General features: G+C 46.5%; 2 protein-coding genes across 3 annotated transcripts; both read left to right on the forward strand.

The window, feature by feature from the left end:
- The first annotated feature begins 418 nt into the window (after window positions 1-418).
- Window positions 419-20,172, forward strand: kmt2ba (lysine (K)-specific methyltransferase 2Ba). Of its 2 annotated transcripts, none has more exons than XM_088319186.1 (37): window positions 419-832; window positions 3,114-4,497; window positions 4,566-4,741; window positions 4,823-4,903; window positions 5,025-5,181; window positions 6,414-6,714; window positions 6,936-6,997; window positions 7,239-7,463; window positions 7,548-7,642; window positions 8,546-9,241; window positions 9,411-9,524; window positions 9,608-9,754; window positions 9,868-9,960; window positions 10,076-10,193; window positions 10,356-10,472; window positions 10,561-10,751; window positions 10,822-10,923; window positions 11,010-11,108; window positions 11,208-11,284; window positions 11,369-11,478; window positions 11,556-11,635; window positions 11,736-11,870; window positions 11,988-12,146; window positions 12,240-12,357; window positions 12,447-12,525; window positions 12,596-12,762; window positions 12,848-13,009; window positions 14,441-16,568; window positions 16,802-16,909; window positions 17,007-17,102; window positions 17,202-17,296; window positions 17,569-17,694; window positions 17,884-18,136; window positions 18,224-18,334; window positions 18,409-18,492; window positions 18,567-18,696; window positions 18,987-20,172. In XM_088319186.1, exons 1-37 carry the CDS (start codon window positions 530-532, stop codon window positions 19,260-19,262), a joined length of 8,955 nt encoding a protein of 2,984 aa, XP_088175312.1. In that variant the 5' UTR covers window positions 419-529; the 3' UTR covers window positions 19,263-20,172. The 2 variants fall into 2 exon arrangements, with proteins under 2 accessions (XP_088175312.1, XP_088175315.1); XM_088319189.1 differs by having other exon boundaries at window positions 9,137-9,241.
- Window positions 20,173-20,435: 263 nt separating this feature from the next.
- Window positions 20,436-22,144, forward strand: LOC148321613 (trypsin-like). Its single transcript, XM_088278679.1, has 5 exons — window positions 20,436-20,574; window positions 20,957-21,113; window positions 21,307-21,560; window positions 21,738-21,874; window positions 21,948-22,144. The coding sequence occupies exons 1-5, from the start codon at window positions 20,535-20,537 to the stop codon at window positions 22,095-22,097; spliced, it is 738 nt and encodes a 245-aa protein (XP_088134805.1). The 5' UTR covers window positions 20,436-20,534; the 3' UTR covers window positions 22,098-22,144.
- Window positions 22,145-24,335: the final 2,191 nt, after the last annotated feature.

Here is a 24,335-nt window from a genome sequence, read left to right on the forward strand (position 1 = left end):
GTAGGGCGTGTCCAGGACTGCGTGACGTCATGAGAAAAATACAATATCGAATATAAAATGTTTAATAACTGAGGTTTTAATGTAATTTAATTAATTTAATGTAATTTAACAGGTCACGAGTTGCAGAATAAAAATTTCGTCACCTAAAACCACAAAATCAACGTCAGGAAACGTATGTATAATTATGAAATTAGATGAAAATAATGAACTAGCTAAAATGGGTGTTCATTTTGGCTTCATTGGCTGATTGTATTCAAATCAATGCCGAAATTATAGTTCCGGACTTTGACTATTTATACGTTTTAAAACGTTGCGAAAATAATAATAAACGAAAGTGGTGCAAGCAAACAAGACAAACAGTGCGACGAGAAGAAGTATTTTCCCATGATGCACTTGTGTTGCCTTCCTATCTGGCGCCTTCTGGCCGAGAGCGGTCCAGGTCCATCTTGCCTGTTTGTATTCGCATCCGCCGTGCTCGCCAGGCAGCGCGCTCGCGCGCTTCTTCTCCTTGGTGTCGTCGTGCTCAAAAATGGCGGCGTCGGGAGGCGGATTGTCGTCGTCCGCCAACGTCGCGGTGTCTTTGAGCGGACAGGGGGTCGCCCGAGCTCGCTTCCCGGGCCGGCCCTGTACGAGCCGCGTCGGCCGGCTGCGCCTGGGCAAGCGAAGCAAACGCGGAAGGCTAAGCTCGGACGACGGCGAGTCGTCCTGCGGAGGGCCAAGGCCTGTAAACATCGGCCTCGCGTTGAGCGACGACCCGGCCTTGCTGCTCCTGGTCGGGGTGGCCGAGAAGCATGGGCGGCGGAGGGAAGCGGGCTTCGAGTCGAGCGAGGAGGTGAGCGATCCCGCGAGCGAGGCAACCGGGCAGCTTAAACGCCTTGTCAACAAAATGTCTCACTTGGTTGGAACATACGAGAAATGGCGCTTGGGTGCACTTGTTGTTTAGCAATTACAAAGGATGTGGAAGCCCGTTCATGTGTTAGCGGCGAAGTAGCTTTAGCTTCGGCTTCAAACGCAGACGAACGCTTAGTTCCGGTGCTTGTGCTGGAATAAATATAGTTATTTAATGGTCCAAACTGGCATGTTTTCTTTTAGGTTTTTTTTTTTTAATCTTAATATCAGTCTCCGCTAAGCGCCACTAGGTGGAAACTTTAGCGGCTAGTGACGGTTGTTTATGGAAACGAGCGCCATGTAGTAAACTTTGAGCATCTCTTGTGCTATAATAAAAGAACACAACGTCTTTAATTCGTTTTTGGGCTTTGCGCATTTTTTGCCGTGTCGTGCCGAAAACGTCACAGTGGCGAGTCGATCATCATACTAACCACGTTGGAGCTGTCAGCTGACTGGAGGATGCAAAGCTGTGTGAGCATTTATTGGCTATCCTTGATCTCCAGCTCAAGGACTTTGGACTAGTACACGCTTTCTACTCACTAGTTGAACGACTCACCTGTACTAGGAGCATAACTTCAAAGGCCAACTAGTATAACCTTAAGATCGCATCAATGATATATAGTCCATGTACTAGTATACTCACTAGTAAGTGCACTAGTGGAATACCTGTAACTTACTAGTCAAGTTGTTTTGCACGACTAGTTTTAAGGTTTGTTTTACTGCTACGATCCAGCGATGTTGCACCAGTGGAACGATGGTGTCCCACTTCTCGTGCCACTTTTGCTACAATGGTGTGCAAATAAACCTTACTATCAGCACTAGGGTCAACCAGTGTGCACTAGTCGCCTCAATACTGTAGCATGTAATTTTCTTATTACTATACTGTACTAACCGTGGCGCAAAACACGATCAAAAATTGCATAAACGTGAACTGAAGAGATGTCTTTTCACCAAAACAAAATCTGAACAAAAAAGCTTTTTAGCTGCCAGTAAAACATGTGCTTGATGCATGATCAATAAAGAAGCTTTCAACATTTTACTCTTGCTGATCAATTGACCCCGTTTTGGGTGCTGGCCCACAGTGGTGTAAAAACTTGACCTGACTTGATCACGGCGGTGTTAATTAATTTTCTGCCGTCTTGAGCATACAGTAATCCCACAAAATTCTTGCATTTAGCAATTCATGGTTTTCTTTTTTTGGTGGAACCTTAATGCAATGGTTAGCGTTTCAATAGGTTATTTAGTGTTGGGATTGCAAGAGAAACCATTCATTCTGTGCATCATGATGTCACGCTTGCAATGCCCATTGAATTGACGCTACACTCCTCCTGGTGTGTGCATCTTGGCCACCAGGGGGCAGTATCATCCAGACATGCTCTATACACAAAGAGAAGGTTCACAACCGAGTGAGTCCTCAATTACAGTAATATTTGTTCAACTGAGTGGATATGTAATATATGCAAGTGAGTATTATTCCATAGTCTTTCTGCATGACTTGATGGAACGTTTATTCAAATATTTGTTTTTAAATGTTAAGATTGAGACTAGTTTTGTTTGACTAAGACCACCGAACGATGGTGTTTACTTCTACTTAAGCATTATTTCAAAGTTTTGGTTGAGCTTCCATGCCAGGGGTGGCATTCACAGGTCATGTCAGACATGCAACGTGTGCCTTTGTATGTTTTTTGTTTCATTTGTTCAACTTACCTTAGTAACAACATGATGGGGAAGAGTCATGCCATTATCTGATTTGAACAAAGCCTTGATGTCACGTGGGCCGACATCCAAGTGGTTGACTTATTTTTCATTGCTGACAACCCACAAAGTAAATAAAAGAAATTGCAGAACTGGTCAAATGTGCTTTTCCCATTTAGGTGGAGTATTTAAATTGGAAATCTCATAGAATGGATTTCTCATTCTGTGGCAAATCAGACTGACCCAGTTCTGAATAAAAACAAAACGATCATGGTTAATGCTTCATTATTAAATGCAGTGTTTCCTCACATAACAACCTTCGTGCATCCAAATCCTTTCTCAAATAGACATCAAATATGGTTCGTATTTTAAATCCCAAAATGGTTCCCCGCTTAAATAACTAGATTTGTTTGAAAAATTAGATTGAAGCGGTTGCTTTACAATGTTGCACATATTCAAAGTCTGGAGGTTTGATGTCAACATTGACTGCTGTGCCCTTGTGGTTTTTGTTTCCGTTTTTTTTTTTTTAGGAGGAAGCCTTTGATGGTTTTGGCACAACCACAACTCATTCAGCTAGCCGAGTGAAAGCTCCCAAAGTTGCGCAGCCTCTCAAAGGTGTGAAGCCATCTCCTGCAAACAAACCTTTCATCGGGAAAATATTACCCAAGAAGCCAAAAGCGGCGCTGATAGGGAAGATTGTAACACAGGGCGCCAAAGAAGGAGACGAGGCGGACGAAGAAGAAGATGGCCTGATTGGCATGATTGTACCACAGAGTTTCGAAGAAGAAGAAGGGCTGATTGGGACGATAGTACCGCGGCGCTCTAAAAAAGAATGGGTGGATGTCAAAGGTAGAGGGATGAAAGTCAAAGTGGCGCCAAAGCGGACGTTTGGCAGGAAGGCAAAAGGCATCCAGGCTCGTGTTGGTGAAGGAGGACAAACTGAAGACCGAACGGCCGAGAACGCGGGCCAGCTCGATATAGTTGAGGCCGAAATGCCAGATGCCGCCTCACGGCTGAGGCCCGCTCGCGCCAGGCTGTTGGCGGCATCCCTGCAGCGTAGCCACAGGAAAAGGCTAGCGAAGGACGTGGTCGCGTCCCCGGAGATTGGTGCGGAGGCCGGCGCCCAAAGCGGCCCGGAGGCAGCCATGCCTCTGGAGGAGATGTCGTCTCCGCCGCTGCCTGTGTTGCCTGAGCACCGCGCGTACAAGCGACACAATCGCAAGTGCTGGTATAGCAGGAAGAAGAAGGTCAAAAATGCCTCACCCACCACCACCGCGAGCGTCAAAAGGAAGCGCATCAAGCATGTGTTTTACGCCTACGTCGCCGATCCCAGTCCTACCGCTCCACCGGAATTCGAACCCGACGCTCTCGTGGAAGAGCACAACTCCTCGGCCGTGACCACTGCGCGCTCGTCCCGCGTCATCAAGACACCAAAGAGGTTCTTGGACGAGGCGGTGGTGCCCTTCCCGAAAGGCCACTTGTCCTCATGGCTTAAGAGTCAGCAGAAAGAGGATGAGAAGACCAGCACATCCTCCCAAGACTCCGTTTACGATGCCACGTTGGACGGAGACGCCGTGCTGGCCGCTCCCGCGGCGGACAAGTCGTTTCCCCCAATGAAGCTCTCCGCAAGACCGATTCACGCCACCGGTCACCTGGACTTCTACAAGAAACTCAAGAGGCTCACCTTGAAGCTGGCGGAGAAGAAGAGAGGCCAGTACGCCATGCAGGTTGAGGACAATGACGGCGCACGTCCGGACGATTTGAATGTGCACGTCAAGAGGAGGAGGAGACGCAAGGCTAGACTCACCGTGGAGGAGATGGACTCGCCCGGAGTGGTGAGGAAGCTCGCCGTGGTCGTCAACAGCGACGCCAAGACGACTTTGCAAATATCCCCGGAACACACAGACGGGAATGGTAAGCAATGCTCGTTTTATTTGCTGCCATCATGTGCCTAATGAAGCGTCCATTTTATGTCTGCTCAGACGGCGTGGGGAGCGGCGAGGCTCGCCCTGTGGCGGCGATGGCACCTGAAGTGGGCGTGCCCGGGCACCGCATGGTGGGCCTGAGCGGCGCCAACAAGAGGATGCTGCACCTGCTGAAGAAAGCCAAAGTGCAGCTTATCAAGATTGACCAACAGAAGCAGTTCAAGATGTCGCAGGTGAGCAAGGAAACCGTTCCGAACCCGTACATTGATGCACGTAAATATATCCTAACGGGGACTTTCTCCCCATATGAACAGTTGAGTTCCAGTGACACTCACGTTGCAGTGAGAGGACGAAGGAAAAGGAGAGTCAACCGGTCCGCTAAACTGCGTCCGCAGGTAAGCGGCATGTTTATGCTTCATTCATTCTTTTTTTTTTCTTTTAAATACACAAAAGGAGGAGGGAGGCAGCAAGTTGGCTTGTTGTAAATGTGATTTATTTGATTTAATTTTTTTGCAGGAGCAGCCTCTGGGCGGTCCGAGGATCAAACACGTGTGTCGGGCGGCGGCGGTTGCCCTTGGCCAGCCGCGGGCGATGGTGCCCGACGACATTCCCCGACTCAGTGCCCTACCGCTGCACGAGAGGGAGGGGATCACCTTTTCACCCGCAATAGAAGGTACGCTCCATGCACACAACTGGCACATTAAACCAAAAAAAAAAAAGAAGAGCGTTCCAGTGCACAACCATTTTTAGTCTCGACTGATCCTCACTTGTGTGACACAAACCATGTTGATGGCCTTTTGTTTGTGTCCAACACTCAAACCAAGACAAAGAGCAGACAAATAAGTAAAGAGGGCAGTTGAGAAAGCATTAAATAAAAATCTTTCCGTGAGTACATCACAGTGCACTTGTAGTAACAATAAAGCACAAACCCATCCCAACACAAAATAACCTCCCCTCCAAAAAAAAAACAAAAAAACACAATTCCAAAACAAACCTTGCCTTGTAAGCTCAATGTAGTTGTACGTCAATTATTTGCCAGCAAAAATATCTTTTGTCACACACAGATTAGCCACTGCTGTTGGAAAGCTTTACCCAACACTGGTCGATCGGCCATCACTCTGTATGAGGTGAGAAAGTGCTGTTTGACCATTAGACTCGCTGCCCTGAAGTACACATAGGGACAATTTTGCACCACACTAAAGAGGCCTGGGCAAAAAAAAAAATCTACACAAATATTATACGTCACACCACATTCCATTTCATAAAGAATATATGTTGCGCTCAAAGACGATTGAAGCGACACTAAAATGGAAGCAGAGAAAAGTTGGCATATGTTGTGTGAGAAAAGATTGCTTGCATTATCCAGTGCATAATAATTATAGGCTGCGGTTTTTAAGTACCGCTATCACCGGAAATAGCGAAGTCGTGGAATGTAATTGTAAGAAATAAACAAGTTGGCTTTTTTTAACGCGGAGTGTTCCATCACCTAAATTAATAATCCTCTCTAAAATAGATGCCGCTCTTGCTCCTTTCAAATCCCCAAAAGAATTCTGTTCATAAATGGTTGTTCATGGAAAGAAGTTCCCTGCATAGTATTCTCGACGAGCTGGTGATATGTGCTGACACAATCTTCAGCGTGAGTTTCATTTTACTGGCATGGTTGCATCTCAAAGTTGAGTGCATCCAATGTTTATCATATTCATTCTGCCCCGTCTTCCGCTGTTCTTTTCTCCATAATAGTCCATAAATGCCACATACTGTTGTGTATATATCGTTAATATTAAAAAAAAGAAAAAAAAAAAAAAATCATAAAAGAAATCCTCTGTCTACTGCGTACCTCACAATGCCATTTTAAATGTTTCAAATGCATTTTTGAGCTCCCCATCCATCCTCTCCCGTTTGCAGATGTCGCAGATGATTATTATGACGACGACGACGACGACATCTCTGTTGGAGGCGAGGCCGAGTGGCTCGCCTCTCAGGAACAACCCCAGGAGGAACAGAAGCAAAGGCGGCGGCGCGGGCGGCGACGCGGCCGCAAGTTCAAAAAACGCAAGATCTTGACCCCCTACAGGCCCGGCGGCGTGCGCTCGCGGCGCTGCGGTTCGTGCAGAGGCTGCCTGGTGGACAGCGACTGCGCCAAGTGCACCAATTGTCGCGACAAGCCCAAGTTTGGCGGGCCCAACAAGAGGCGACAATGTTGCATGTAAGCAAATATGGGTCAATATGTTTTGGGTTTTATTTTTTTATTTTTTTTTCTCGCCATCATCCAAATAAGCCTGTGGTCACTCCCGCCACTTGATGGAGTTAGATCGTTGTGCCAAGGCGAGTGCCCCTGCTACCCCCGAGTGTGAAGCACAAAAAAAAAAAGAAAAAATGGCAGTTTTTGTGAAAGCTGAACACATTTTTATGCTGTATTGTCAACAGATACAGGAGGTGTGATAGAATTGAGGCCACGAAGACGGAGCGCATTGTCAAACAATTTCAAGGTATGCATTGTCAATATGTTCTTATCTCTGGATAAGAACTCTGGAGTGTAATTTGATGAAAATTAAAAAAAATAAAAAATAAATAGAAAATTATGTGTCGTGGTACTTTGACTTAAGAAATTTGATACCCCGCTGTCATCAGCAGAATTTCATAAAAATATTCAGTCAGGCGGGTGAATCTTTTTTTTTTTTTTTTTGACTCATATTCAGCAAAATAATGCATCTGCCTCCATTTTGCCAGTCCGGGCCAGCCGGATTTCGGCGCACGTGTCGAGCAGCGAAGACTCCAACTGGGGCGCCGGGGAGTCGAGCAAGAAGCAGTCCTTGGCGCCGACCAAAATCCGCAAGCATTCCTTGCGTAACATCACACCACGCTCCTTCAGCAACCTGCTCAAGTCCGAGTCGGACGAGGAGGCAGAGGATGACGGGGAAGAGTTGAAGGAGGAGAAAATGGCTGCAAAGCAAGGTAAATAACACTTCGGTCCCCTTTAAAAAAAAAACAAAAAAAAAAAACAATAGAACTACAGCTTAGATTTCTTTTCTTTTTGAGATGTTGGACTTGGACTGCCCGTCTGTGATGACCCTCGTGTCGAGGCGGTGAAGCAGCGGCGGCCATTTTCCAAAGGAAGACCACGAGCTTACAAGGTAATGTAGTTTGCGAGTGTCTTTCTTCTCATGTAGCGCCTTTAGACTTCTGGGGTAAATTATTTGGAATACAGTTGCTACGACTTCCTGCCATTGATCTGTTTTTTTTTTTATGCTAAATTTGATTGGCAGTCTGAAAAATTCCCAACAAGAAAACAACTTCCAAGTAATTTCCTTCCCAGGCCTCTTTTCTTATTTTGTCCACCAATCTATAAATGTGCTGAAATTAGGTACTCTAGCCATATTTGATCGATATTTTTGGCGTTTAGACTTGCTAGCCTTTTTTTTTTTCCTTCTCTGCTTTTGCTTTTATATTTTTTTCACCTAAAACATATTTGCTTTCAATTTGTTGCAACTATATCTTGAAGCAAATATTTTTGATCCCACACTTGCTGGTGTGGGAGATATCTAACAACAACAACCTTTCTGAGGGGAATGTGTAGAAAAGCACACTCGCCGTTTATTACCGTTTACATTTAGTGAAAGTGGCGTTTAAAGTGAAACACAAAAAAGGGCTGTGCGCCAGAAATGCAACCCAGAGGCACGTGACTTTGTGGAATGACCGTGAGTCTTATGGAGCCGTGTGCTAATCGAAAATCACCTTTTACCCTGTGCAGGCATGTCATTTATAACAACTTAATCCCAAAAACCAAACAAAAAAAACCTCCCGTTATGTCAAAACCAGCAGTGTCAGGTTTTAAATATGTGGACATAAAAACAAGCATGCCTCTGTACATTCTCGCAAGTTTTTTGCCTTTTACTCGTCTTACTTACTCTGTCTAACATAGCGTCCCAACAATACGGCTCCTTCCTTTCTGTCGCCTCCGTTGCATGCGCCTCTATGCAAGTGTAGCTTTTGGAACCTGTATGGCTGGTTGGCTTAGGCAGTGCCCTCCTCCGCAGGAATTGCAGAACACGGAAGAGGCGGCGCCCAGCGAAACGTTCCCCTGTCCCGGCCCATCCGGAAGCCCCGTGTCCAAACTGCAGCGGGAGCTCAGAGTACACTTATACCGCCTCCCTGATCCTCACCTGCAGTCGCCCCAGCACCTGGATCCAAACCTTAAACAATCTGAACCCAAATTGATGCAGCCCGTAACGCAGCCTAGCGAGCCGCACGCACTGCATGCCGTAACGCCGCAGCTCGTAACACGGCATTCGCCTGAAACGCAGCCCCCTTCACGGGTCCTTGTGTTGCGACTGCACCCGTTGCCTGCGTCTGTGGTGCACGCCGCGTTACACGGGCGGAAAAGTGAATCGCCGCCGCCGCAAGGGAGTCCGAAGTCCATGTCGCACTCGGCTCCGACAGAGGTCGCGACCACGTTGCGCTTTCAAAGCGACGCCGTGTCGCAGCTGCAGCCCCTCCATGCGTTGACCGACAAACAACTCACAGTGGACAGAGCGGATGGCGCCCGGGATGATGGCCAAGACGGACATGGAGGGATGGGTCTGCAGAGGACGCCAGGAACTGATCCACACTGTGTCCTTCCTTCCCAGAATGCCGCCGAGGGCTCGTCAGTCAGCGCCCCCGTGGGTTTCCCTAATGGATTTCCCCAGAAGGGCCCGGTGCTTGACAAGACAAAGATCCGTGTGGATTTTAAGGTACATCGTACTCGGGTTTCCTTTTACGTCATTTAAATATTAGAAATACACATGCAAATGGCCAAAATAAAGATGACTTTTATTTATTTATTTTTTTGGTGTGTATTTTCTGTAATGGTCAGTTCACATTAATTCCTAATACCTCAAAAAATTGAATTGTGCGCTCCAGGAGGACTGTGCAATTCAAAACGTGTGGCTAATGGGTGGCCTCAGCGTCCTCACATCCGTCCCCACCACACCTCAGCCCGTCTGTCTGCTGTGCGCCAGCAAAGGGCGACATGAGGTAAACGGGCCGACCCTTAAATGCGCCTCCTGTCTGAATGTACTCCTCTTGAATTAAACTCTGCTCATCATGTTCCCTCTCAGATGATCTACTGCCAGATATGCTGCGAGCCCTTCCACTACTTCTGCCTCTCAGTCGAGGAGCGCCCTCTGGGGGCGAACAAGGAGAACTGGTGTTGCAGACGCTGCAAATTCTGCCACGTGTGTGGGCGCCGAAGCAAGCTGTCCAAGGTGTGAAAGCCAACTCACTTTTGGCTTGTACTGTGCTTAGCCGAGTGTGTTTATATAAATATATATATATAAGGTGTGACTCTTGATATCAACTAAGTGATATGTCTCTGCAGCCGGTGTTGCAATGCAAAAGATGCCAAACCTCCTACCACCCTTCCTGCTTGGGACCAACATACCCAAAGCCGATGAACTGCAGCCTACCCTGGGTAGGTGTTATATTTATGAAATATCAAAGCTAAGAATTCAAACAATCCTTTGAATGAAGTTTCGGTTGGAATTTTTGGAATAAACCTGTTTATAACCTTTTTTTTTTTTTTTAAGCTCTGCATGACGTGCATTCGCTGCAAAAGCTGTGGTGTGACACCCGGGAAGTCGTGGGACGTGGCCTGGAACCACGCAGAGAACTTTTGCCCGGACTGCGCCATTCTTCATGAAAAAGGTTTGTTTGCATCAAACTGTTAACATCCAACCTGTCGTTTAAAGACAGAAAATGATGTCAATTGAAATAAATCACATGGATGGAAGGGAGCAAAATGCAATCAAAACAGTTGGATGAAAATGTTCACGTTCTCCTGACTTATGTCTGACATGATATACGCAGGTCACTACTGCACAGTTTGCAACAAGTGCTACGACGACGACAGCAGACAGCGAGCGCGGATGATTCAGTGTTTCAAATGTAACCACTGGGTTCATCACAGCTGCGAGGGCCTCTCGGGTGAGTTTTGTTGCAGAAGAAGCCTTTGCGGTTCTCTCTTCTCCAGCGTGTTGTGTCGATGTTGACGAATTATTTTTTTTTGTTGCAGAAGAGCTGAACGGGCTGCTGTCGAATCGACCTCAGGACGCCGTCTTCACCTGCTCCCCCTGCCGCCGGCATACCGGTGAGGATGGAAGCCTGAGGGAACGCCTGCAAAGCCAACTGCTGCTCGGCCTGCGGGAGGTGCTCGCCGGCCTCCTCGCCTCCAGTTCCACTCAGCACCTTGCGCTCTGTCAATCGGTATGTGTGTGGCTGTGCTCAAGGAGGTTTACGTATTTATTTATTGTTTCAATGAATGTCTATGATTTAGTGTCAGGGCACCAACGAGACAGAGTTCACCGGAGAACAGCCACCAGTTTGTGATCTACAAGCCATGGATGAAAAATTAAAAGGGGGCTTTTATTCATCTATTGTAAGTTTGAGCTCAAATGTTGCTCAAAATGATGACGCCTATGTGCTGTATAACAACAACCCCGTTGCTCTCTTTGACTCGTTCAGAAAGCGTTCCATGGAGATGTCGCTTCGCTGTTGAGAAAGTGGCTCAAGGAGGGCGCAGATGAGAAGCCCACCATCCAGGCCAGGGAACACTATGCCAAAGTAATTATCTCACCGCGATTTGTATATCTCTTATTACCGGTTTGTCAACACTGTGTGTCGGCCAGTTTCCTTTAACGGCATTGTTGCTTGTCCTGATAGTTGATGGTGCAAGTATTCAGCTGGCTTCCTGTCCACCACCAAATCAAGTTGAGGTCATTCTCGGAGGACCTGCCTTGGTAACACACACTCAACTGGCACCCCCCGTATTAGTTACTCCTGCGCAGTCTACTGACATCCTGTACGAATCCTTTTCTCTGCAGTGGCATGCTCCCCGAAGCGGTGATCCCGCCTTCGAAGGAGCACAGCTATGCGCAGTGGACACAGAGGACTTTTCAGCCTCGGGAGAGCAGAGGGACGCAGGCGGGGAAAGGTACGGAAGACGTTGTACAGCGCACGGGTGGTTGTGTGTTGCGCTCGCATTAAATAGAACTGTCTCGGCCCATGCAGGTGTGACGAAGGATGTGGAAGCTTTCAAAGATTGCCGACAGTGCGCTTTGTGCCAGCAGTGTGGTGACTCTGCTCCCAGGGTAAGCAGAAGCTGCTTTTTCTTTGTTTGGCGCTCCACGTTAAACATCTATATCGAGATTGTTTTTTTTTAATTGGGTTACTTTCCCCCAATCTTGTCAGGACGGAGGACGACTGTTGTACTTGGGCCAGAACGAGTGGGCCCACATCAACTGTTGCATTTGGTCTGCCGAAGTTAATGAGATCAACGGCGCCCTACATCAAGTACACACTGCGGTCTACAGGGGGCGCCACTTGGTACGCAGAAGAGTGATTGGTTGCTCAACGGAGACTTTGCGTACTTTTGTTGTTGTTGCTGCTATTGTCGAGAGAATCGCACACAATTTTATTTATTTTTTGGTCTCCTTTCATCAGCGCTGCGATCGTTGCGGGCTGTCGGGTGCCACGGTGGGCTGCTGCCTCTCCACCTGCCAAAGTAACTTCCACTTCATGTGTGCGCGCGCCCAGGACTGTGTGTTCCAGCGAGACCGGAAGGTCTACTGCTACAAGCACACGGATCTCGTCAGTGTACCGGTGTGTGGGACGCAATGTTGTTGTTTTACTGTCAGGAATCGTTTGACGTTGAAAAAAAAAATATTTTTTTAACTGTTTGCCAATTCTCTTCAGACCGTTTCCGGGGATGGATTTGCAGTTCAGCGGCGAGTCTATGTTGACTTTGAAGGGATCACGCTCAAGAGGAAGTTCCTCACAGGCCTCGAACCTGAATCCATAAATATGACCATCGGTACGCTTAATTTATTTGTACATCACCTCAAAACTTTTGCTATCTTTCTGTTAACGTCCTGCTGACTATGACTGTTCTTGTGTTTTCAGGGTCTCTGCAAATCCAGAAGCTCGGTGTGTTGTCAGAAATCTCATCAAATGGGAGGATGTTATACCCTGTTGGATACCAGTAAGTGGTCCTCCTCATGACGTCAGCTTGAGAATTGAATGTCTCACACGACCACGCCCTCTTTATTTAGGTGTTCTCGGTTATACTGGAGCACTGTGGATCCGCGCAGACACTGCAAGTACACCTGTAAGGTGACCGAAGTAACCAGCCCCCTGCCCGGCGAGGAAGAGGAGCTCCTCATGAAGTGCGATCAAGAGGAGAATCAAACCATCGTCCACAGTCCCAACTTCCGCACAGGTCATTGTCAATTTTAGCTTGCGATATGACTCTTGTGTGGTGTTCAGATGCCTGAATGTGTGATGTTCCCCTCCCCACCTTCAAGATGTGGAGAATCTGGAGAGTTTTAGCGCCTCATCCAGCCCACTTTCTTCTGCCACTCCATCGCCCAACGCCAAACTGCACAGTTCGCCTGGATACAAGCAGCACAGCTACTCGCAGACCAGGAGGCCCGCAGGGGGGTCTTCTCGACCTCTCCCGTCTCCAGGTATACAATAGTTGTTCACGAGTAGGGCTGGGCGATATGACCTCAAATCAATATCGCGATAAATCGGGCAATTTTACCTCGGTGACGATAAATGCACGATATGTGCATAAATGCAGGAAATGCATATTAACTGCTTTTTTTTTTTTTTTTTAATTGACCAACTGGTACACATTACTTCCAATGAAAAATAAAAGTACAAAAATCGTTTGAATAAACATTCAAAATAGAATGCTTTGCATGACTTGAACAATGTCACAAAGAACAGGAGAAAAAGGGTACCTCTCACAAAATCTTTTTATGTAAATATGTTGTGCCGAGATGCTGTAATGCCATTTGCAAAGGCCGAGATTTGTGTAAAGGTATCTTGTAAACAATATAAATAATGCCATGTGCAAAGGAGCTAGTCGCCTGTAAACAAAATGCTGAATAAAATGAAAAAAATGTCAATGGAATGCCAATGCCAAATAAACGCGTGTGCTTCATCAGGAAAACGTACAGTCTCGAGTACTCCGGTGCTCAAACAGGGATCCATGTTGCGACTCGACCACAAGTCGGATGTGGATGCAAAATGCTCGACGTCTCCGCTCCCGTCCCGATGTTGTGCTGTTTGCGGCAAATATTTTCGTACCTCTCGTCGGCTACGTTCATGAGGCGTTTCAATCCTGTGCGCTCCACCGTAACTAGAGGAGCTCTATCTTTAGCTATGTGCTAGGCTATCGCGTCCACCACTGAGACGTTCTCTCGTATGGTGTCGCCTCCGTTAGTGGGCTGTTGTCACTTGTCCAACCTTGCTTCTCACTTTGAACTTTTCGCACAAGCTCCAAGTCAACAGCATGGTCGTGTTGTGGGTGGTGAAAAAGAAAAGGTTGGACGCGCTGTTTCAGGTGCTTACGACGCACTTTGTAGTTCATGTTCCTTTGCTCAAACATCGTCTTTCTGGAACCCAAAACATTTCCAAACGACAGATGTCGAATTTCTTTTCGGGACAAGCGCGACAGGAACAATTTCAACTAACGTTACTTCGCCTGCAGCCGTGTCGGCCGCTTCAGGATTTGAATCGCCAGCTACGAACGCGTCTTCTGTTTACATTTTTCTACACGTGACTCATGTGCTGTGGCCGTCTTAAAGAGGCATGAACATCTCCGCAGACAGAAAAGACTTCTTTTTCGTTTTTTTTTGTTTTTCTTTTTAGACACAGAATTTACCGACATGGGCAAAATGATGTCGGTCATTCTAATACATTTCGGTAACGGTAAATTTTCGGTTTATCGCCCAGCCCTGTTTACGAGTCACATCAACATTTTTTTTGAACGTTTAAATTCTCAACAGTAGTTTTGTCAAGGCACACGTTAAGAAAGCAACTGCACCCCGCATGAGCCGCTTTAATTGGGAAAGTTGAGTGTCTTGAGTTAACTAACTTGCTCATTTTAGGTTCGGCGTCTTCCAAATCTCATCACATCTTCACACTGCGGGACCTGGAGGACACTCACCGCCGTCGTAGGCTGTCGTCCAAGAGCCGCCGTAGCTCGTCCCCGACCGACAGCGGCCCCGTCCACTCCCGCTGCGCTCTCTTCAGCTCCCCGCCGAGGTCTTCCGGCTTTGCGCCGACCTCTCCTCCCCTATCGCGATCCAACTCCCTCTCGCCCGGCTGGGGCTCCCCGCCTCGTCCTATCTCCGCTGGGTTTTCGCCTCGCCACGGCTCCCCGAGAGGCAGACACGGGTTCAAGATCACCACTCCCGTGTCTGCTGATTTTCCCCAAGATTTCTTGGCATCATCTGAGACGGAGGATGCGGCCGTGGCGACGACAAACGGGATCTCGCTTGCGCCCGACAACACGGATGGGAACTTGGCGCTACCTTACACCTTGTTCGACACTGACACCGAGGTTGCGGTGGCCTCGGTTCTCAACGCCAAACTGGAGTTTGACGACACCCTGCTGACTGATAACATGTTGCCGGGTGGCCGGCTGGATGTAGAAATGCCCGAGGTGGACTCCGAAGATGAAGACCGCGGCGTGAAACTCACACGCACCGTAGTGTGCGAGGCCGCTGGAAGCGCGCAGACCTCAGCCTTGCCCTGCACACCGTCCATTTCGCAGTTGGATGGCGCCGACGACGGCTCCGAGAGCGACCGCAGCGAGGAGGCAGACGACGTGGGAAGCGGCGACGCTCAAATTCACACCGACGGCAGCTCGCCCACGAAGCAGCTGACAGTCGCTCTCAAGAGGTTGGAGTCTATTTGCGAGGCAGAACAAGGTACGAGCGTGCCAGGCAGCTTCGCGGAAGATCAGTCAGCCCCTGTTTTCCTTGACGCTTTCGATATGGTGCAAAGCGAGGAGGTACTGATAGACAGTGACACATCTGCCAAGGACGCGTTTCTCGAAGCACCCACCGGGAGTTTTGTTTCCACCCAAGACGTCAATTCGGTGTCCACGACTAACGCTCAAGCGGATGACGAAAGTATGTCATCGGCAGACTCTGCCGAAGGCTTCAAAGATGACATGAACGACCCGGACTATTCTCCTGAGCCCAAAATCGTGTCACACTCGCCAATGAAAAGAATCATTGTCAAAAAAATACAGCCCGCTCCCAAAATGAAGTGCTTGTTGCCAAAGCAGTGTGTCCCTCAGCAGCTGCAGAAAGTCAAGGTGTTGCTTCCCCCAAAGTCGGTCCAGATTGTAAACGCAACAACTGTCAGCGCTGTCGCCACAAACACAATCACCTCGCCCGTTCTCTTCAACGGGGTAAGAACTTTAAATGTGCAACCTGCTGTGGTGCGGGGCAAAACCATCGCCATTCGCTTAGACCGGCCCGTAACATCAGAGCAGCCAACCCAACTGGTGATTCCCGCACCGGCCGCCACTGTGGCACCGACACCTCCGCCGACACCCCAGGTGCTCCTCGTCAACAGTGAAGGCCAGATCCTGCTGAAGAATCCCCGAACCAACACGTATCAAACACTCAACTCGAGTTCTCCCACCTACAGCAAGATAAGCCAAATTGCCAAGATGCTCCACAAGGGTAACGCCTCGAAGCGACCCATCCCTCGCATCACAGTCAAACCGGGCGTCAGCAGCCAGCCCGCCAACGTCGTCCACGCGCCGCCGCCTAACAACAAAATCATCTACCGAGTGGTGCCCATCAAACGCATGACGAGCCCCCCGCCGGCCGTCACCGTGCAGCGTAATCCCGCCTCGGTTTTGTCCGAGGCCGAAACGGCTCAAGCGATTATTAACAGATCCATGGAATCCCACCGTGACCCCACCAGGACCAAACCCATCATCCTTAGCGGCGCTCAACACGCGGGTAGCAAGCTTCCAACACCACCTCCGTGTCAGGACACCAATCAGCAGCCCGGTCAGTCGGCTGTTGTAGCCGCGGAGTCCCCGAGTGTCCTGATCAGCGTGCCAGATCACCAACCACAGATGACGGCTGCGCCCTTGCCCAAAGTGCGTGTCAAGCTCCCGACCGTCATCCCTCAGAGTAGGAAGAGGAAGAGAACCAAGATAGACATCCTGAACGAGCCCGCCAGTGATCATGAAGACGATCAGGAGTCCAGGTAAGATTCAAAGCTATGCACAAAGAACCCAACAACGGCAGAATATTGTTTCACAGAGAAACAACAACATTGAAAGTGGAAGAACAACTTTTATTTATTCATAAATGCAAAATCATTCAAATTAGAGGTGAAGTACCAGCAATAGCAAAAATATTGCTGCGATTGACAGATACCCAAAAATTGTAGCATGCGAGTGTAACGGCATTATTTGTTTGTCTTAACCTTTCACACAGAACCCAGCAAAGGCCGGACGTTGCTCCGAGTGTTTCAGACAACTACACTGCATCCCGCAATCTGAAAATTAGTGGCGGGCAGCGACGATTGCTTTCAAGCCAGCGGAGGTTAGTGCATTGCTCCAAATACCCTTTACATACTGCTGGCGTCCCGCTAAATTGCACGTTCACTCACTCACTCACTCACTCGCATTTCCTTCCGCAGATGTCTCAAAATAAAAACTCCGCATGTAAAAGATGTTCCCGATGTGGACAAGGAGAATTTGAGAATCACGGCACCACCGCTGCCAATGTCCCCAAGGTCAGCCAATTAAAAAAGAAAATTTAAATTGTATTGCGTTTTATGAATTGTAAATATCCTTTTTATTTTTATTTACCTTGTCTCGCGTGTTCTGTTTAGAACTCTTCACACGGGCAGTCCCAGCAGTCGAGCTGCCGCGCACAAGTGGGTCAGCGCTCGCCATGGCGACTTATCCGACTGGGGCCCCCTTGCAGGTTGGTCCATTTAACGCTAGGATATCATCAGCCAAGTCTATTTTTTTATCAAACAGATTCAACCACATTCTGATTATATCTATTTTAATAATTTCATCAAAGGTGTATAATTAAACATGTTTAACTGCGGATGTTGCTGATTTTAGCAGAGGTGACCAAGCATCTTGAGATATTTAAGGCAAAAAAAAAAGTCAAAATATGATTTGGACCCTTATTTTATTTTTATTTTAAATACAAACTTTGAGGCAATTGACAATAATTGACGTCCTTAGGTTGTAGTTCCGAGGATGAAGCCCCTTTGCCCAAACACAAAAAGAGAATCTACATGAACCAGCCTCACCTGCGTTTTGAAATCACCAGTGACGACGGCTTTAGCGTCAAAGCTAACACCATGGAGGGTAAGAATCTATTTTTTTTTTTTTTTATTACAACATGACGGTGGGAAAATGCAATGTGTGTTCTGACTATTTTTATCATTTGTAGTTCACACCACTTTGGATATTCTTTCCATGCATCCGATAATCAGGCTTTGTGATGACAATGAAGAAAAGAAAATCCTAACATCCCAGCTGTCTTTGCTTCACCAGTGGCTTGGCGCGCCGTGATTGACGGCGTTCAGGAGGCGCGGGCGGCTTTCCACCTCGGACAGCTTCCCTTGGGCAGCATGAGCGGTCCGCGGGTGCTGGGCGTGGTGCACGACGCCGTTATTTTCCTGCTGGAGCAGCTGCGCGGCGCCAACGACTGCAAGAGCCACCGCTTCCGTTTCCACCGCTGCAACGACATCGAGGAGGAGCTGCCGCTCAACCCCAGCGGCTGCGCCCGCGGCGAAGTTTACGTGCGGTGCGCTGCTCTTTTCTTTTACGACGGTACTTGAATTTGGTCGGACGCCTCGAATGGTAATGAACGTCTTTTGTTTCGCGTGAACAGGAAATCGACGTTCGACATGTTCGACTTCCTGGCGTCCCAGCACCGAGCGCTCCCGAACTCGGTCGGCCCTTATGACGAGGACGACGACGAGTTCCCGCTCAAGTCATCCAGGTGGGTTAATTGGAAGCAAGACAAGGAGACAGAAATGGCACGCATTTCACGTGTCCGCTCTACGTGTCCACCAGGCGCGCCACCAGCAGTGAGCTTCCCATGGCGATGAGATTTCGACACCTGGAGAAAACTTCCAAGGAAGCCGTCGGGGTTTACAGGTGTTGCAAGAATGGCCCAAAGTCTTGCCGTCGGGTGGAATTGCTCGACATTAACGAGTCTGACTTTTCCGCAGGTCACTCATTCACGGCCGAGGGCTCTTCTGCAAGAGGAACATTGAATCGGGAGAAATGGTCATCGAGTACGCCGGCACAGTCATCCGTTCGGTGCTGACTGATAAGCGGGAGAAATATTATGACGGCAAAGTGAGTCAGACAAAGAATAAGGCTGAGTGTCATTCATTCACGTCTCCAGAAAATAAAAATCACGGCATGCCGTTTTATAACAAAATTTAGACACAAAAATAATTCTGCTACATTTTCATGGAGAAACTCACAAACCTTAAGACATTGCATAATTTGTGGCTTGGCACATTTTTTATTTAATGAAAACAATTGTAGCTATTAAAACTCAAAATATTTGAGGTAAGTAATTTTTGGAGACAAATCTATGTGGCACATTTTGAACGGTGCTGACGTTCCCTCGCCTTTCCCAGGGCATCGGCTGCTACATGTTCCGCATCGACGACTTTGACGTGGTGGACGCCACCATGCAGGGCAACGCGGCGCGCTTCATCAACCACTCGTGCGAGCCCAACTGCTACTCCCGCGTCATCAACGTGGACGGCCGCAAGCACATCGTCATCTTCGCGCTGCGCAAGATCTACCGCGGCGAGGAGCTGACGTACGACTACAAGTTCCCCATCGAGGATGACGAGAGCAAGCTGCGCTGCAACTGCGGCGCGCGCCGCTGCCGCCGCTACCTTAACTAGCGGCCCGAGGTATGATTTAACCGATACTGCGCACCGCCTGTGAATTTACCAGCGCAAATGCATCCATCAAATATTTTACAACAAGAGTACTCGGCCGTCGTGTCCTGGCTGGAATCTTGACAAACGGAGCCATATGTCAATCACAGACTATTTCGATAATGTGCACAAGCCGTTGTGATGTTCTCTTTCCATATTCAGCTTCAAGTTTCATTTTTCTTTCGTTTTCTCGCAGGGAAATATTTATTTATGACTTGCTTGGACGCAATCTTTTTTTTTTTTTTTTGTTCTCATATCCTGTGCTTTAGTTTCTCCGTTTTCTTTACTGAGGTGCTGTATCCCGCGGTCTTGTTGTTCATTTTGTGTGTTTTAAGAAAAAAATACAATGCTTTTTGCACTGTCCCTTTATACATTTTTTTTTTTTTTTGTATATCTGATTAAATGTTGATGTAATTTTACGCATTTGTGCTGTAACCTTTCCCAGTGGAAGGCGGGCGTAAAAATGGGAGTTTTACGTTTTGAGGTGGGTTCAATTTGCAACCCCGTCAGTGTTTCCGTGTGCACTACCTCATGATGAAACATTTTGTCATTCAACGTCCCAAGACAACGTTAATTACTAACCTTAATTTGATCTACCTGCCGTTTTCAGTCCGGATTGACAACCGCCAATTTTTTTAATGTTTTTTTTTCTCCTCCCACAACAATAAGTTTTGACACGTTTGTTTTCTCTCCCCTTGCGGGAGCGGAGGGGGCGTGGCTTCGTAACTAGAGGCGTTTTCGGCTTTGCGCTTTGTACATAGTTGTATAAAATGTCTTTCTAAACCTGTTACATATTTTTCTACCTGCGTTTTTTTTTTTTGTTGTTTTTGTTTTATTTATGTTCAATAAAACCTTTTACATGTTCCAAGTTCAATTTGTGCTCAATTTTTTGACAGAGTCAGTCATGCAAGACAAAAGAGGACAATCCTTGACTAATGAGAGTATATCCCACCATTTCATTATTTTTTTTAATTATTTGTTTTCAAAAGCATTCTGTTCTCCTTCATGATTACATAAGCGACTGGTTTGCAGGAGCTGTCACAGGAAGATGGCGTCAGTCCACTCTTGATATGACTCAAGGTCTTTTCTGCCATATGCTTGTTTTCCCAGATTGCCCCCCCCCCCCCCCCCAACCGATGCTGACCTTGAGAATGTCATTTTCAGTGTGTGTGTGTGTATAAATATGAGTCCAGCGCCTGCTGCTTTTCGGACATCCACACGCATACACGCGTCACCATGAAGGCAGTGATTCTACTGGCTTTGCTCGGAGCAGCGTGTAAGGATATTTAACATTTATCTTACGGATATTGTCTTCTGCAAACCACAAAAATATTTTTAATTACTTTTCAGTATTTTCTATCAGCTTTTTAAGGTAGTTTCCTTGCAAAAACAGCTAAAATGTTGTCACTGTTTACTGTTTAGTATCAGTTAATTTAAATGCTTGGCTTTTGGAAAAATTGACTAAATTGTGTAACTTTTATTATTATGAATGCTAATGTTTTTTTTAATTTGTTTTAAATATTTTCTTGATTTTCTTTTTAAGTGTACCAATAGCACATTACAAAAAACTCGACGGATTTTGAATTATATATATATATATTTTTTTTTTAAAACTTAATTTGCAAATATGTTTGTAAGCCTTACGTGCCATTTGCCAGTTGTTGCTGCCGAACAGGACGACAAGATCGTCGGTGGCTACGAGTGCCCCCGTCATTCGGTCCCCTATCAGGTGTCGCTGAACGCCGGCTACCACTTCTGCGGTGGCTCCCTCATCTCCAGCCAGTGGGTTGTCTCCGCCGCTCACTGCTACAAGTCGTAAGTCCAAAAGCGTTCTAAATTCAGCAATTTTCTGGCAGCTTTTTACTTGCACAATTTGAGAGAGTGAAGTCAAGCGTGGTTGAAAAATGTAGGGGGTCAAAGCGAAAAGTGGAGATCGCTGACATCTACCTAAATGTAACCACTGTTGTTAACCAAAACAGCAGCAAATAAACTGTTCTGCCTCTCCCAGTCGCATCCAGGTGCGTCTGGGCGAGCACAACATCGCCGCCAACGAGGGCACGGAGCAGTGGATCGACTCTGCCGTCCTGGTCAAGCACCCGCAGTACAACAGCTACAATCTGGACAATGACATCATGCTGATCAAGCTGAACCGCCCGGCAGCCCTCAACAACTACGTTCGCACCGTGCCGCTGCCCTCGCGCTGCACCTTCGCCGACGAGAACTGCCTGGTGTCCGGCTGGGGCAACATGGCTGCCAATGGCAGTAAGTCACCGTTTGCAGCATCGATATATGCAGTGAACAAAATGAAAATATGATTTGGGTGACAAAAGTAGTACTTCGCCACCGTCTAGTTGCATCTTTGTATCAAGGAAATACGTTTGAAGTGAGTTGCTGTGTTCTACTCTTTATACATTGTGGTTTTTTTTCTCTGCCCCTCAGACAACTTCCCCGACAGACTTCAGTGTTTGAGGCAGCCCATCATTGATGACAGGATTTGCCAGAACGCTTACCCGCACCTCTTCACCGAGAACATGCTCTGCTCCGGCTTCATGCACGGCGGTGCCAGCAGCTGCCAGGTACACCTGCATGAATCTGAACATATAATACGCGTAAGCGACGGCTAAATAAATGCTGTACGTGTGTCTGCAGGGAGACTCCGGCGGTCCTCTGGTGTGCAACGGTGAGCTTCAGGGTGTGGTCTCCTGGGGCTATGACTGCGCCATGAAGGGTCACCCCAGCGTGTACGCCCGCGTGTGTCGCTACAACAGCTGGATCAACAATGTCATGAGGAGTTACTAAGTCATTGACCAATTACTTGTTTATTGAATAAACATCACTACTTCAAATGTTTTTGTTGTACTTATTCTAGAAGGCCCCCTAAATAAAAAAAGAGATTTATGTACCCCAATATTCAAAATAAAATAATCGTGAAAAATCTCAATTTAACAATGAATTTCTTCTCTCCGCTTGTCCCATCAGGGTTCCCACAATTTACTTATCATTCAAATTAATTACAATTAATGATGAGTAAGGAAAGCATTTCACAAACATATTTGGTTTAAGAAATATTTGTTAAAAATCAAATCAACACAAAATGTAGCCCTTGTGTTGTCTCTTTTAATTTTAATTTTATATTCACCCAGATCCACACATTTAAAAAAATGGTGCGTTTGGAGTCCGTACTGGATATTTGTAATTTTGAATTTCCTCCATGTTTAAGCAAATAATGAGGGACAGCCCTCATTTTTGTTTCCTTAAACATTTATAGTTTTGAAACAACTATGTTTTAAGTTTATATGGTTGTGTTTCTCGCCTTTCATCGTTGCTTCATCAAGAATGATTGACAAATGTCGCACAGTTTTTAAACGCAGCTTTTCAATTAGAGCTCGTCACAAACTTGTTTCTGCTGCATGAAGCCTTCTCTCGCTCTCACCTTTCTTTTCTTTACCGTCTCACAAGGCAAGCTGGACCCAAAGATGAGTTTTAAACGTACAAATGATTTGATAAGCGACGACGGTACGTATTGAATGTATTTAATTTAAAACGATAGTTAGCGTCGAACGAGGCCTTGTGACAGGTTACATGCTAGCGACGATGACGCCGCCTCAATTAACCTTTTGATTTTTAAGCCTCTTCTGTACCATAAAGCCTCACAGTATCAACAATAAATTTAGGATTACACGTGTATGCATATTTTACACTTCGTATTAGTGTGAAAGTCATGTCTAAATTTTCCATTTTAATTGTTGTAGTGCTGCTCATTGCCGGCAGAGGGCGCTGTTGTGCTGTGCGTACTCATTGTTGCTTCTTTATTTTATCAGACTCCACAAAAAAACATCACAAGAAGAAATCATCTCAGCATTGAAGGCGATAGCAGTGGAACACATGGTAAAAAAACAAAACATTTAATCAACCTTTTTTTTTTTAATTATAATTATTTTTAATTACTTTTTTTTGGTTTTGTTTATGCAGCTGGAATATGCTCCAGTGCGGTTCAGATAATGGATGTTTTGATTTATTTTTAAAATGATAAATGTTTAATCCAACAAAACATTAACAATACATTTATTCTCAAATAATATCAAATAAAAATAATTTCTTAAAAGTCATTGGGCAAATGTTGCTGTGCAAGATTTAGATGTATTGAATAGTAGACAAAATATTAGGTCAGTTAAAATTAGGCCCATCAAAAATCTAAACATTTTTCAGAATACAAAATATGAAATGGGAAAAAAAAAGGTCAGAAGTAATATAAAATATACATCAAATGTATTTGAAATGTATCAAATGTCTTGGAATCGTGAAATTTGGTAGGAATGTCAGAGTAACGTGGCATGGACCGATGTTCAAAAAGGCATGGGAGGGCGGCCATTTTGGTCTGAAGTGGCCATTTTAGGCCATGGTCCTCCAAAGACAAACTTTACCTCGCACATTTGTCCAATTCTTATCGCAAATGCTACGTTGTTGAGCGATGCTGAAATGCAAAGTTTCTGTCCTTTGCTTGTGTGCACAGCATGAAGTCAGCCATTTTAATTCAAAGCGTCCATTTTAGATTCATCGTCATTTCCAGGTGTCTGTCAACAAATAACTACTTGAGGTTTTTGTCTGATTGCTATCAAATTTCAACCCTGTATACTTGACAGATGGGTGATGCTAAATTAGGAAGAATTTCAGTTTTTTGTCTTTTTTTTTTGGGCTCGGCCATTTCATTTTGACATTTTGCCCATTTCCAGGGAACCTCCAAAGAGGAAGCATGGTGGCCAAGTCGGATAACTCTGTAAAAACTCCCAATAACTCAGCTCTCTTCTTGATAATCCTTTGTTTGCAAAAAATGTGATCAATACGACGTGACCGAGAGCCCTAAAAGCGTCGACGGAGCTCTTTTCAAAAATTGAAGACGGAATTTTCTTTTGAGGCGTCTGATCTCGAGTACGTCTTTGCCACTTAGCATGCTAGCATCGTCGTGTAGCGTGTGAAAGTGTGTGTCTTCGGTCAGATGTATGTACACACACAGAGCAGCCCTGTGCTCTCTGCAGC

Source organism: Idiotropiscis lumnitzeri, chromosome 16 (genome assembly GCF_059441095.1).
Source record: "Idiotropiscis lumnitzeri isolate Australia: NSW breed Sydney's pygmy pipehorse chromosome 16, RoL_Ilum_1.0, whole genome shotgun sequence".
Taxonomy (NCBI): domain Eukaryota; kingdom Metazoa; phylum Chordata; class Actinopteri; order Syngnathiformes; family Syngnathidae; genus Idiotropiscis; species Idiotropiscis lumnitzeri.